General features: G+C 37.6%; 1 protein-coding gene across 9 annotated transcripts in view; it reads right to left on the reverse strand.

Moving 5' to 3' along the window:
• The window catches only part of BEGAIN (brain enriched guanylate kinase associated), a 161,645-nt gene that overhangs the window by 64,387 nt on the left and 82,461 nt on the right, over positions 1–14,797 (reverse strand). For 3 of the 9 annotated variants that reach the window (XM_035327940.1, XM_035327943.1, XM_035327942.1), the window contains one exon: positions 11,263–11,352. The exons of 5 other annotated variants lie outside the window; for them this stretch is intronic. In XM_035327940.1, the coding sequence (XP_035183831.1) occupies positions 11,263–11,352 (90 nt within the window). Of the gene's footprint in view, positions 1–10,783; positions 10,829–11,262; positions 11,353–14,797 lie in introns of those variants that run through there. One more of the 9 variants, XM_035327947.1, reaches the window with a different exon arrangement.

A 14,797-nucleotide genomic window follows, 5' to 3' on the forward strand; every position in this document is an offset into this window, starting at 1 on the left:
AGAAAGAAAGAAAGAAAGAAAGAAAGAAAGAAAGAAAGAAAGAAAGAGGGAGGGAGGGAGGAAGGAAGGAAGGAAGGAAGGAAGCAACGACGCAAGGAAGGAAGGAAGCAAGGAAGGAGGGAAAAGAAGGAGAAAAGAAAAAGAGAAAGAAGGAAAAGGAGCCCAACTGAGAAAGTACCAAGAAAGTATTTAAACATTTCATTTAATATGTGTCTTGAACCAAGCAAGTTCTGAAATGACTTAGTGAAACTAATGCTTATGGTAGTCTATCTATTGGCACAAATACAGAAGTTTTCCTGAATCTCAGACTGAAACCCTTGAATGCGTGTTAATAGATATAGTACTACTAGAAGATTTCTCAGGATTCCCAGGATGGTTTAGATTTATGCACCAATTGACATTACTGTTTTAAGGTAAAGCCTGTTGTTTTCTCTTGCTTCCAGTAATATATAAAAAACACCTAAGAAGCAAAGGCAAGAAAAGTGGGAGAAAAAGTAGAAAGATGAAGAACATACAACGTCCCTAATTTAGTCCCTAATTTAGTACCTATAATAGCAGAATCAGAAGCTTAGTTTTTGTTTTATACATATCTGACATATTTCATGAGCTTCTTCATTTGTTAAGAAACAGACGTTCTTTCTTTGAATGCCTTCTCCCTCCCCCTCACTGTTATCTTCCAGTGTTATCACAGAATGCAATGCCTGAATCCTCTTTCCTGGTGTTGTTGTGTACTTGTTTTAGAAGGTCTTTTTATAAAGAATACTTCATTTTGTCATGTGCCATTGTAAATCTGGCAGTGGTAATTTAGACAGGGATGAAAAAAGAGAAAAGATAAAAAGTCAAAATATGGAGTCATGAAGTCAACCATTGAACATTTTCCTGTTTCTCCAAGGTGACAAACTCCACACACTAGCTGCATTTTGATTCTGCTTGTCACATACAAGTTAATTAGGAAAGTTCACTGCACATTTTTTTTAATGGTGGTAAATCAATATATTTTAATTATTTTTTTAATCATCGATATATATATTCAGCAAACATATTTATATAAATATATATAAAATATATTTTAATATATTTGCATATATATTTCATAGTTAAAAAGTAAGAAAATAATTTAATTGGAAAAATGCTGCCAGGAGAAAGGAGATTTATTTGCAAATAATAGTCTGTGGAAATCTGATAGTGCTATGTCTTAGGAAACACCAATCCTATATATCACGGACTTCCTGAAACTCAGCCAGCTGGGGTGAGGAAGGAATTACAGGACAGGTTTCAAAGTCCTGTAGAGTAGGTCCTTTTGCATGAGTGACTCTCTGTTTCTTCTACTGTTCTCTAAAGCTCTGCTGCTGTGACAACCAGTGGTTTGCAAATCTTTACCCATTTTTCTTCATTAAAATATTTATTTAGAAGAAAAGGACAGTGAGTACAATATTAAATATTTAAACTGGTGAAAGAAAACCTCTCAAGGGACACCACTTTAAAGGTTATTAAAAATGGGTCGTCAGACTTTCCAAAGCATTATTTTCACCAATTAACTCTGTTTATACTCATAAAAAATATAAAATATATGTTGGCACAGAAATTTGTGTCCATGAACATTGTAAGACAGCCAGTAATTGCCAGGTCTGAATTCTGGAATTGCTGTCAGCCAAGGCCTTTGAAGCCCTCCTGCTTGGGCAGTGCTAGAGAGAGATACTAGTCCACACTGTTGAATGTTGTTGATGGAGTTGTCCTCTGCAACATTTCAGAGGCAGTTCAGAGGAAATCTTACCAGGTAGGAGGTAGCACTATTCAGGCTCTACATTTAGTGAAAAGTGATCTATTTTATATGAGAAAGTTGAGAAGATTTACAGGCAAGTTCAAGTACCATCAAAGTATCTGGTACTTTCTTGGTGTTATGAATTTGCTATCCCAGTTTGCACTAGAGTGGAAGCAAACTAGTGTTTGCATTCCTGGTGTTACCTCTCACTTTCCAATAAACCTCTGTCCACAAAAGGCAGCAAGGGGACAAACTAGATTATTATTATTATTATTATTATTATTATTATTATTATTATTCCTAGAAGTTCTCTCTCATCCTCTACTTCAAGCTGAATATCGGGGCCACTCTGCACAGCCCCAGGGAAGGGTTAGCAGGTAGATGAGCACCATGGTAATGGAAAGCTCGTGCCCAACTCAGCCTGCAGTTGGTCGGGATTCATCTGTAGCACTGGCTGGAGAAGCTCCAGGTGAGTATATTTCGCTGGAGCATTTCAGTCAAAGCCAAGATGCCATGTGGTGACAATTCTATTCTGAGGAAGATGTGCTGGAAAACAAGCAGGTTTTCATTGTACCTGTCTGATCTCCTGCCAGCTCATCTGCCCGGCAGATGGCCTGATAACAGAGGAATGCTGACGTGCAAAGTCAGGGCTGATCAGCTGCCTGGAGGCCAGAAGATTTCTCGAGCATGTTAACCTCAGACAGACCACAAAGACTGTTTCTCCTTGAGAGTTGACATCTGTGGGGCTGCCCCATCGAATGAGTGTCTTGGAACTCCCCAGGTCTCCACCTGCAACTGTATGTGCTTTGGTGGCACTTTAATGATTTCTGCCACCTTGAGGCTTTTCCTTGCAGATAGTTCTGCAATGTTGTTTCAACATGGAGCAAAACCATTTCTGAAGTGCTGAAATTCTCCCTGAATGAACTGATTACATTCCTTCACACAGATCTAGGAGTAAGTAAAACAAAAATTGGTTAACAGCGTTTAGATGGAAATAAGCAGTGAGAATGCAAAATGAGTTCCAGGTAGAGGTCCATGTCAAATATACTGAAAAAACAAGTTGAAGGTTTTCATTTCTGGGTAGTGAACAGAAATTGTAATGCAACTGTGAAATCCTAAGTCAAAATCATTATATTTTTGGGTAAATATCCTGCCTTGGAAGAAGGAACATTTAAGCAGGTGCTGACCTGAACTGTGTTCTGGGGCTCTGGCTTTGCCACATATAGCTGGTATTACACCAGACAAGTGAATTAAAGCAAGACTGGCCTGACCAGAATGCCAGTGCTATTGGTCAGCTGTGGCTCCTGTTTTCAGTCTGTAGTAATGAACAGACACTATCAGGATGAGATTAATCTGACCTCTTTCAGAAGCCTGCTTTTAGATGAGGTGATGCAAATCTGGAAGTACCCCTTTCTTTCCATTAATTACAAAGGAACTCGAGTCAAGGAGATCAAACATAGATAACCACGTCCTGTCAGATAACTCCCCCTCTTCCTGACTCAGTACTCCATGCAGGAGATGAGGTAATAGTATTTCCTTTCTTGTTTGCTCAGATAGCGTGGAGGCCCACTAAAGAGGGCCACTATATGTTTCAAAAGTGTTTATTGCATCTGTTCCATGTCTGTGATGTGTCACATTCTAAAAAAAGGGCTTCATAGGATCAGGAATTTGGGAGCACTGGTGGAAAGTTTAAAAATATATTCTGGAAAAGAATTTCAAAACACTTTTTTTTTTTTTTTCTATCTGAGGAACATCAAAGTTGGTCAGCTCTGCTAAGGATATTGTTGTGAAAGGGTCGGTAGAGCAGGAGAGAAGGCAGCAGGATGGGGAAGTGACTGCCTATGAGCCCAGACACAATGTGCTGACGTACCCAATGAAGAAACCCAGGAGCAGTGATGTGGTGGGCAGCCAGAAAGCCTGGGGTCAGGTTTGTGCACCCACTCCTGTGGAAACACTTTTCCAATAGCATAAGCCTTCTGTGGACCTTTCTGAAGGGATGGCCTGTTTGGATCAAGGAAAACAAGCAGCCACATCCCCATTTTCATTTCTGATCTTTGAATGGAGCCTGTCAGTACAGAGATGAGGGCAGTTAGCTGGGCAGGAGGCGAAGCCTTGGGGGCACCTCTTCCCAACAGATGGCTCATACCCAGGGAGCAGCAAGCTGGGGACACAGAGCTCTGGGTTAGTTTACAGATAGCAGAGATGCCAATGGGTCCTCTACCACTGCTTTCCTACTGAGTGGAGTTGGGCTGGGTAGGCAACTTGATCTTGGAGTTACTAGGCTTTGGCAGCCCCTGCTGATTCATGGCTGGTGGCTCTGCTGCTGGTCACGTATTGTGTTAGATCTGCACGCTGCCCGGGTTGGACATGCTGCAAAAGAGGCACCGAAAGCTTGGCCTGGGAGCAATAGCTCTGAGATGAATGTTGTGTCATTAAATCTGTCCCCAGATTTATTTATTTTTTACATTTGTAGTTGTTGGGAAATGAAGTCCAAGCATTTAACAAGTGTTTTCTAGATTAATGAAAGGTAGTTAATGAAGCAATAATTGGATTTCTATGTTAATCAAGTTTTGATTATGTGTTACATGCTCAGGGTCACAGTTTCAAAAGATTAATGCCAAAACTATCTTCCTTGCCTGCATTTTTTGTTTTTGTTTTGTGGCTAACCTGACATTTGCTTCCCTCATTAGAGGGATCAAATCAGATTACAAATTCTATATCCAGATATGTTATGATGAGAACTAAGCTATGGACTTGAAATTCATTTTATTTAGGAAACAGATTATATTGCTACTGCTCAGACCTAGAGCCCAGTCCACAAATTCCAAATCTTTGGTGCTCTTTATTCAGCAGCTTCATTTGGACTCTAACAAATACCTCAGCAAACGTTTATCCAGGTTATACAACGGGCATTTTCCTATAAATCCAGGTGTACGCATACTTTGTTCAGCTCACCTATTTTTTGCAGATTTTCACTGAGGTCTGTCAGGTAGTTTTTTCACTAAAGCAAACCCACCAATTTTTTTTTATTACTTCCACAGTAGTTTGTTAAATACTTGAAACTTCAGAGTATGAACAGTTTACATGTCAGATTGCATGCAGATCTTTCCTTCATATGTATATATATATAATAGATGTTTCTTGGAACTTTTTTTGCAAGTATTAAACCATTTGAATTTTCCTTCCAGTGCTCATTTTCAAAATAAATAATCTGAAGTTGGTTTTGTATTTTGAGAGGGAAGGCCTGCACATATGTTTCAGCAAAAAATGTGTGGGTGATCCAAATCTGGAGCTCAGATAGTTTCCACATGACTGATGGACACGTAAAACAAGTATCAGAGTCCTTTTCTTAGGTTCCAGACAGAATTTAAACCAGAGAAAATGGATGGTTTATCAGAAACTTAAAAGAGAATACTTTGGAAAGGAGTTGGGGAAGCAGTTGAAGTCCTAAGTACTGGGGGAGAGATCCTTAACATGAGAGTTCACTTACAGTACCTGGGGAGCTGATAAAGGGAGCTAAAAACAGAAAAAATGCTGGGTTTTAGAAGGTAATCTTTCTTATGATGTGAGAACATGCCTGTTGCATAATTCACACAACTAAAAACTCAGAGCTGGCAAGCGATATATGGTAAATGTGTCTAAACTATGCTGGGCTTACAAGTAAGAGGCAGAAAAGAGGAATCTTTCTTAAAAATAACACTGAATTACATTTTGGTTATAATGACCTAACAGTCCCACTGCAGAAGGGATGGCTGCTATATCAATTATATGAAGCCCACAGACACATCTATCCAAGAGCATTCAATATTAACTGTAATATGAAGTGATTAAGTTATGAAAATTCAGTTACCTGTTGACATGCAAAAAACCCTTAGAGGACCAGCTGTCAGCACTGAGTGGTCTTAAGTGAATTCCATTATTGTCAGTGGAACGTGGTAAGATTTTTGATATGTGCTCATAATAAAGACATACAAATAGTCTTTTATTTAAAGGTACTGTCCATAACCTAAGGCTGTGAATGGATTGAATAGAAACACCATGAATAAAATTACAGCTTTCAGAAATAGACACTAAAAGTGTTTTGATTATTTTAAATGAAGTTTCTTCAGCAAGCAATTGTAATTCCCCCAGTGTGATGAAAACTCTAAAGGGCAAAAGAAAATGAATGGTAAGAACCCAGACATGCATCCAGGGAGCACGCTATTGTGAAGAGCGCTGAGGAATCCAGGTTTCAGCCCAGCTCATGGCAGGGAAAGAACTTGAACTCACAGATCAGGACAGGGACCATCCACCACATGCAGCTGTGCTGGCTAGCCCAGTATTGTGCTTCACTGCACAGAGATTGAGGAGCCGAGACAGCTCTAGGAGGACTGATTTAATTCTTCTGTTAACTTGATTTGGATCTAGAGTTTAAAAACACATTTCCATTTCCTTTTAACAAGATGACCACTTTGATTGTGAGACGCTTGTGAGGGTAAACACCTGCAAGTAGTCTGGCTGGCTGAATGTGAGAAATGAATGCAGTGAACAGTGGAAGGTGTGAGCCTTTTGCCCAGTTTTAAAGGTGACTGCAGCGGATGACAGAGTGCCACAGTGGATGTAATAGAAATGGTTACAATCTCTGTCTTTTTCCAGGCTGCCTCCTAGTGCCTCTCTTAGGCTCTTCTGAAAACTTGTGAGGACTGACTGATTTCAGCTCCGTCAGGTATACTCGGTCAGTGGCTTTTACATGCAAACTGTTATGGTTGGTAAGTGATCCTACTGGAGTCTGAATAAAGCCTGTCCCTGTTCATTTTGTCTCTCTATTGCTAGAAAATGAAAGGATGAACAGGTGTGAAAAATAGAAGGTTGAAAGAGACAAAAAATCCCATGCAATTCGAGGAGGAATACATGTTGTCTGACTCATTCTCTGTTCACTCAGTATTATACACATTGTCCACATGTTGCCTCATGCTCTTGACTACCTCTGAAATGAGGTCAGCTGGTGAAGCTGGGAGAGAAGGGAGTTACATTCTGGCATGGCAAACTTCAGCCAGCATTTATCCAAGAGAGAAGAGCCATTACCTCTCTAACCATTTTCAAGGATGAAGGGATCTTGACATGACTATGAAAGAATATTCATCTTGGTAAGTGCTGTTACTTTCTTCTCTCTCTCTCTCTCCCTCTCTCTCTCCTTCCTTCCTTCCTTCCTTCCTTCCTTCCTTCCTTCCTTCCTTCCTTCCTTCCTTTGCAGAGGCCAATAGGTTTGTATTAAATATTTCGCTAGAAAAATAGTGAGTTATCACGTGGATTGGCAATATATGAAAGAATAAGAAAGTCAGGAGAAAGGGAATGACTTCAGCAAATACTTCTTGCTGTAACAAAGGCTGGGGGTGGGGGAGGACTGCCTTACAAGGAAAGTGATTTGAAGCTGTTGAACAGCTGCTGTCTGCTTTTTAATGTTTGGCAGAGTCCTAGCAGTCTGTACTGCATCTCACTAGGGAATCCAAACTCCTAAGCAGTGATGAGAAAGGAGAGGAAAAAAAAAAAAAAGAATAAGGTATTGAGAAATGTAGGTAACAAAATTAGAGGTAGACTTCAATTTGTGATTTGGAAGCCAATGAGAGCTCTCCAGGTGCCTGAGCAAGCTGCCTTCAGTTGTAGCATCTCTCCTTACAGCTTGGAGTGGTCAGCTTCTAGATTGCTTTGGTCTGTAGTCATGGATATGCACTCCCTCTGGAAATTACTGAAAGCAGCATGCCACATCATCTCACAAGCTTATAAAGTTATATTTAGTTGTGTTATTAAACCTTTCTTATTTTTGCTTTTGTCTGTTCACCTTCCTAATTCATCTGGATCTGACTGTGCTGGAGCAGGACTGTGGTTCCTCCTGGATTGTACTGTTTTTGTTATTTTTTTTTTTGTAATAGGACATGTATAGAGAACGGGTGAGACCCATTGTCCAGAAGCAAGCTGAACTTTACATTATTGTTTCTGCTAAAGGACTGAGGTTGGAATGGGAGCAGGGGAGTACTATAGAAATGTGCTTTAGTAGTAGGGAAACAATGTCAGTCTGTCTAATTTTGCATTAAGCATCCAGACATAAGTCTGGGCAGAGGTTATCACCTCTGTTCTCACCTTGGCTCTTTCTTTCCATTCACAATCTCTTTCTACTGGCTTGAAATTCATCTGTGTTTGGCTCAAGGGACTCATTTTGGTGGGCTGGCTTAGCACTTCCCATGAGAATGATTATGCTAAGTAACTCAAAAAATTAAATATACTCTTTTGGCTCCAGGACCAGTCAGACAAAATTACTACTTGGACAGGGGGAGGAGAAACTGCAGGTGCCACTGACATTTTCCTTTATAAGCACTGTATATTACCTGCTCTGAGTAAATTACAGCGTGATCATTTTAATTATATCTGGTCACAATTACATTCTGAGCCTGTTTTGTGATAGGATTCACATGAAGAACTCATGTTGTATCTCTAACTTTAATCCATAACTTCTTGCCTTGAAAAAGATGCAGATGTTTGCATATACTCTCCTGAGTACAGGAGATAACACTTCTAGTGCTCAGAGTAAGAGATAGTGCTGACCTCTCAGACACTTTCAGTTGCCATCAGTGCAGTTCTGCTGCAGTTTCTGTTCCATATCATTTGGTTCCCCCATCACACATGGCTGTCTGACAATACTGCAGTGCCAAGCCACAGAGGAGAGGTCTAGGGAATTTTGGAAGATTTTTCTGGCAGCAGAATAGATCATTGGTTTGCTAATACAAACAAAAAACAGAGCTGATTAAATAATACAGCTTAACCTGGACAGACCCACATTCTCAGCTGTGTACATGTAATTCATATTCTGAAGGCTATTCAGAAAGTATTACTACACACAGAGTCATATATAAGGTGTTGAACAGCAACAAGGAGAACTACTGGCTGTTATCTGAAGGCACTTATTTTGATCGAGTATTTCAATATATTTTTAGTTTTTCGCACCATAATAAATGTTCATCAGCACTTTGATCAACTTGATATTACAGAATAAAAAAAAAAAAAAAGAAGAGAAAGAAATTACCATCTGTCATCTTTTGCTGATTATTTTGAGCCCTACATTGTTTTATACAGTGTTTTATACTATTTTGGGAATTGTTAACTGAGAAGTCTTCTACTCTGCAAGAGTATAAATAAGTTCACCTCTAGCAAGTTCAACACTGCTCAGCATGTTGTGCTGTCATTTCACACAACCTTCCTCCCAACCTAATATGATTTATTAGTTCAGTTGAGTCTATTTTGTCCTGGCTTCTCAGTGTAAGACTTTGTTTGTTTGTTTTGGTGGGTGTTAGACAAAAGAGAGGGAATAAATAGAACTTAATTCCTCTGAACAGTCCAGCACTTTAGCATGGGCTATCCTGTGGTTTTTGGAGTGAGACAGCAGAAGAAAGAGCTCTTTGCAAGTAAGGGACCAAATGAAACAGAATGTATCTGAAGAGATGCTTGCACTATTCACATGAAAATAATAGACAGTATGTTTCTTCAGAGGAGACCCAGGACTTTCCACTTACCCTGCAGATGTAGCACCCCAAAGAACCATGCAGAGTGACAAAGCAGATCTATCTTCTACAGGCTTTCCCAAAAGAGATGCTATAATTTCCTTCTATACCCAGAGATGTCGATTACCTAAACACAGCCCACAGGTTTTTGCCTTATACCTATACTTAAACATTCCAGTTCAAATTTTTTTTTTTTTTTTTTTTCTAATTACTTTTTTTGAAGGTTAAGGTGCAGCAGGCTGGATAAAATAGAATCTGTCCTCATTTTGGAAGTGCAAACAGTAGTCATACTCAATATCTTTCATTTTCACAAATGTTTTTATTTTTCTTGTTCCTCCAGCAAGCTGACATTTTCAATACAGTTGAAAAGCAAGTTTCCAGATAAATTTTTAAAGTCTTGATATGTTGAAAAAATGTGATTAAGATATGGGTAAATAAATATGAAAGAAGCAAGCAAGGATCCAAGAAATTACTAAAGTCTCTCCAATAAAATCTAGATCATTTTGAGCTTTTTAAAAAGAAGATGAATAAATGAAAAATCTCTTTCAGCCTCTATCTATTCTATGAAATGTTTAGATAGCCTGGGATAAAATCTTGGATTTGTGCACTTCAAGTTTTGAAATGCTTAGAGAAAAAGTTTCATATTGTCCTTCAGTAAAGCAAGCTTATTTTCACTCAAGAATTAGAACTACAAGTGGACAGCAATGGTAGGAAAAGATACTTCCCTCCAGAGAGCCTTTCAGGAAGGCTAATAAATGTCATCCCAAGACCCTGAACTTTGTCATAGGCATCCATTAAAAAATATCACATGAGATCAAAGTCATCAGTTACACCATGGCTGCATGAATCTGTTCTGATTTTAAATGACTTCAAAATATTCAAACAAATTTAAAACAGGGCCAAAATTTTGAAAAAACAGTTCATGTCCTGATTATATTTTGCTTCACTGGTCCTCTCCTGGTATTAACAAGGACAAGCAGCAGAACAAAGCTATTTTTTATGACAAACTCATCTAAACCCATCTAAAGGTAAGAATAGAGCACATGTGCAGAGCCCCAGGGGACTGCTAAACAGGAAAACAGGAATTCAAGTAAAATTCAAGTAACTTTTTTTTTTTTTTTTTTTTTTAACTCTACAAAGTGTATATTCTGCCAAAAAATACTGAAAGAATCTTACTTATCTTATCCACACTAGCAGCACTCTTAAATCGAAAATTTGTGAACATTATTCAAAGAAAATAAATAGAATGTGAAAGGACAGTCTGAAGTTCAGCCTGTCTTTATTTTTTTATCTAATGAATTTCTTGCTTCAAAATATATTTCAGTATTTCATATTTCATTGAAAACTATAGGATTAGTGAATGACATTTCTTCTACATAACTGCCGCTTTTAATAATGTCAAGCAACAAAGAACAAAGAGTAAATTCGGGAGAAAAGTAGAAGAAAATCTAAACAAAATATGGAAAAATGGGTCATTATTAAAACTTACACTATATGATGCATAGGGATGTAAACTAGAATCAGTTATAACTCCTTCATCTTTTCACCATCTCTATATCTATAGCACTGAAAAAAAACTTATTTCAGGAAACCAAATACTAATGTAGAGAGATAATATATAAGCACTGTCAATTAAGAAAGGTGAGAAAACTGCCCGGATAACTGTGATGTCAATAGTGAAATTCAATGCACCTGTATTATAAGAACTACTCCATCAGAAAGAAAAAAAAAAAAAAAAGATGTTAAAACAATTTTTATACATGCTAATAATAATTATTACAGGCTTGGCTGAGGCAAGCATCTGGAGTACTATAATAAACAGATCTGCTGTCATTCCCCTAGTTTAGAAAATGTCGGACAACTGAACGATGAGAGACAGTAGACTGACATGAAGAAATGAAACATTTTTACGGACATCAGAAAGTTAGAAAGAAAGCATAACTTCACAAAACATCACTTATTCATTACCTGTCCCAGAGAGTAGGTGAAGATTTTGCGAGCCTGCCCTGGAGAATTCTAGGTTGCCATAGGCAGGTTGGCACCCAGGAATTTCGTACCCTGCAGCATGAATAGAGGATAAACCATGGCTAGGTATGGCTCATAAGACATACGAGTGATAACCTAGCTAGATTTGCTGCATATCAATAGGCTATGGCATAATTTGGTACTAATTATTACTCAAAAGATCTTACTTTAAAGCAGTATTAATTCTACAAAACAAGGTTCCAACACACACCTTTAGTGATTTTCTTGTACAATGTCTGTTGTATGTCAGAATAGGCATTCAAGATTGACTTTATCATGGCTGTAAATAGGTGCTGCTCCATCTGCTTTACTGGAGAAGCATTTGCTCTTAAGATTTGTGAATTGAGCCCTTGTATTTTTGCATTGTTAAAGCATCAGATTAAGCAAATTTATGCTTCATCAAAAGAGGGTCACCAAAATTCCTTCTGAGCACCACAGTGAGAACATGTTTAATAGTTTTAATTAAATCTGGGCTGAGGTTCAAGTTCCACATACCAGGTTCCATGCACATCTACCAGCAGCAGAACAATAGCTGCAAAATATTTGCTGGAAATGAAAAGCACAAAAGGAAGCAATCTGAACAAGCAATATAAACCATGAATAACACAAAGCAAAAGCAGATCCGGAGCCCAAGAAAAGGCCAACAAGGCAGGCAAATTAGCAGTGAGAATTGTTACCCAGCATTAACATCAAGCAGTGCTGGTAAGATTCAAAACACTCTGTTCAGTCTTCAGTCAAGCAATTTTCACTCAAGTCAAAGGTGGTTTTTCCTGAGTAAAATCTGAGGAAGAACTACAGTACTGGGCCGCACAGAATACCCCATAAAGTATTACTGTAGTACTTTGTAAAATCAAAAATGCACTTAAAATGCCTTGAAGGATAAACTAAATAAAAGATCATGTTTTCCACACTCAAGCACATTCATATTTATGAACCAGAATTTTTGCATGAGTTTTCCCTGTGGTCAGTGGTCACTGTGCATGCAGAAAATCCTACCTTCCAATATTCACCATCAATTTACCAGTGGGTACTGCAAAGTAGTGACCTTCTATATATTCCTTAAAACATATCTTTACATACAGGGACATGTTTCAGGAGCAATAGCTGTGCTACAGAAAGCAGCAGAGAATCTCAATATTTATGATAATGGAGAACTCTGATGAGTCTCTTGCCACTTCTCTAAGTCCACCTGGGAACAGCTTCACGTCAAGAACTATTGGCAGCAAGATGATGCTCTTTAGGGTACTCAGAGGAAAAGCACTGCATGAATTCCGGTATATCGCTCTAGTTGTGCCACTGAGTTATTCATTAAAAAATGAAGGAGCATTTTGAGTATTTTTTAATTTCTTCTGCATCAGACTTGGACTAGGAAAAATATTTATTAGAAAAATAATAGATGGCCTGAGGTGTATGTGTTGTCATTACATGAATTTATGGCAATATTAACTTGAAATTCAAAGGTAAGGTAAGGAAATCTTTAATATCTCAGTATTGTTAATTCTTCAGTGAGCAATCAGTATTACTTTGAATTATGTATCTCTCACAGCTTTTCTGATGTTCTCAGGCAAGGTGTAAATCTCACAATCAATATGTGTGTATTTATTTAATATATACTAGTCCAGTACTTCACTATATGTTTATATTCTGAACTTTGGATGACAGCAAAACTGTCCACTGTAAGAATGTAGATTTGAAAGTGGTCTCTATCTGGCATTCCATTTTGTATCTGCATATTTTTAAGTACAGAATTGTTAACTGCTCCTAAAAATCTGATCCTTGAAATCTTAATTTCAAACAAAATCAGAGAATGCAGCCACAGGTTTTTCCAGAGTTAATGGAGCTTTTTCAAGCCACTGCATTTTGTGGATTTCTCCCCACTTCAGTGAGTAATCCTCAGTGTTATTTTTCTAACGAAGTAACAAAACGTGCAAATTTTGAAATGGGTGAAATTAAAACATTGCCTGGCTTTTCAAGCCCATAAAATTAATTAAAGTGTTGATTTTGGAGCTATGACATTATCTTAACAGGGACAAATCTCTGCTGTCTTCAAATCCATTGCCAGCTCTCTCCCGTGTAGTGTCAAGCTAACCTATCCTATACCTTTTACTGATACATAGCAAATAGCTTTGGTATATAAGGAATCCTGACAAAACATTTTAAAGCTATGAGGTTGTAAGATGTTTTGATAGAGAGAGGAGTGGTGTAAATTCCACTTAGCTGTTTGTTCACTGTTTTTCCTTATATTTTTCAGTAGTAAATACTGTGTAATTGCTAAGTAAATGAACTAATGCACACAAAAGCTCTGCTCAAAATGTGGTGGGTCTTACAAAGATCCCCAAAGGGATTTAATAACATCCTGTCTCAGATAATCAGTGTCAGATGCAGTCATTCTAATCACATTCTCATGTGCAAGGTTTAAAAATAATTAGTATTATTTGTCAGATATACAAATACAAATGTTGATTTATCAGCTTCTGCATTTACATGGGTTCTGTCATTGGCAAATCAGAAATCAACAAAACATATATATATACACACACACATATATATATATATTTGTCTAAATAAACTATGAATTTTAAAAAGAAAGGGTTCCCAGTTCTGTCATTGTATCATTTCCTTTCTCAAACAGTTGTAAGAAACTTGTAACTATTGAAAAATAATTTTAATAGCCTATTTGAAACTATTTTTAATAGTATCAATATACAAACAGCAGTTTACTATAGGAAAAATATGTCTCAAAAAACTGATGCTAAATATTTCAGACCACCAAATTTTAAAATGACTTTTATTGCACTGTAGCATGATAATGTAACTCATTTTCATTTTCTTTCTACAGATCTTCCCTTATCCCTCACTGAAGTGATTGAGACAGACTCCTGTGTCAAGTGAGGTTCAAACTTGAGCATACTGTTGTAACAGCCTGTGTTTCCTTGTCTTGTCCTAGAACATGCAGTACGTTACTTCAGATATTGTCTGTGGATCATCTGACAATAATCACAGATGATACTCACAGACCTATAGCAATTTTTATTCTTTTCTTAAAGTGGATTTTTCAGTGAGACATTATCAACACTTTATTTCACCACCTGGACAGGAACAACTAGCAATTCATCATTTTTGGTGGCTGAAGATGATTGATCCACTGTGCCTATAGTAAACTATAGAGTAAACTGTGCCCATAGAGACTGCTTTTTCTATTTAAAAATAATGTAATGAGAAAAATAAAAACAGTTAACATTATGCTTCCACCTTCATATTTCGCAGGTGAGTAAAATTTGTAGCGTCTGTTATTATGAAGATCCTAATTTTGCATGCTGCTCTTCAAAAATACTTTTCATGTATGAATATACATGATTCATTTACAAATGCCAAGGAAAATCTGAATGATTTTTTAAAATTCTGCAGTTTTCAGAAGCTGGAGAATTTCAAGGTTACTTCTTTCTCTATTTGTGCATGGAGAACTTACTGAATAGAT

This window comes from Oxyura jamaicensis, chromosome 5 (genome assembly GCF_011077185.1).
Source record: "Oxyura jamaicensis isolate SHBP4307 breed ruddy duck chromosome 5, BPBGC_Ojam_1.0, whole genome shotgun sequence".
In the NCBI taxonomy this organism is placed as follows: domain Eukaryota; kingdom Metazoa; phylum Chordata; class Aves; order Anseriformes; family Anatidae; genus Oxyura; species Oxyura jamaicensis.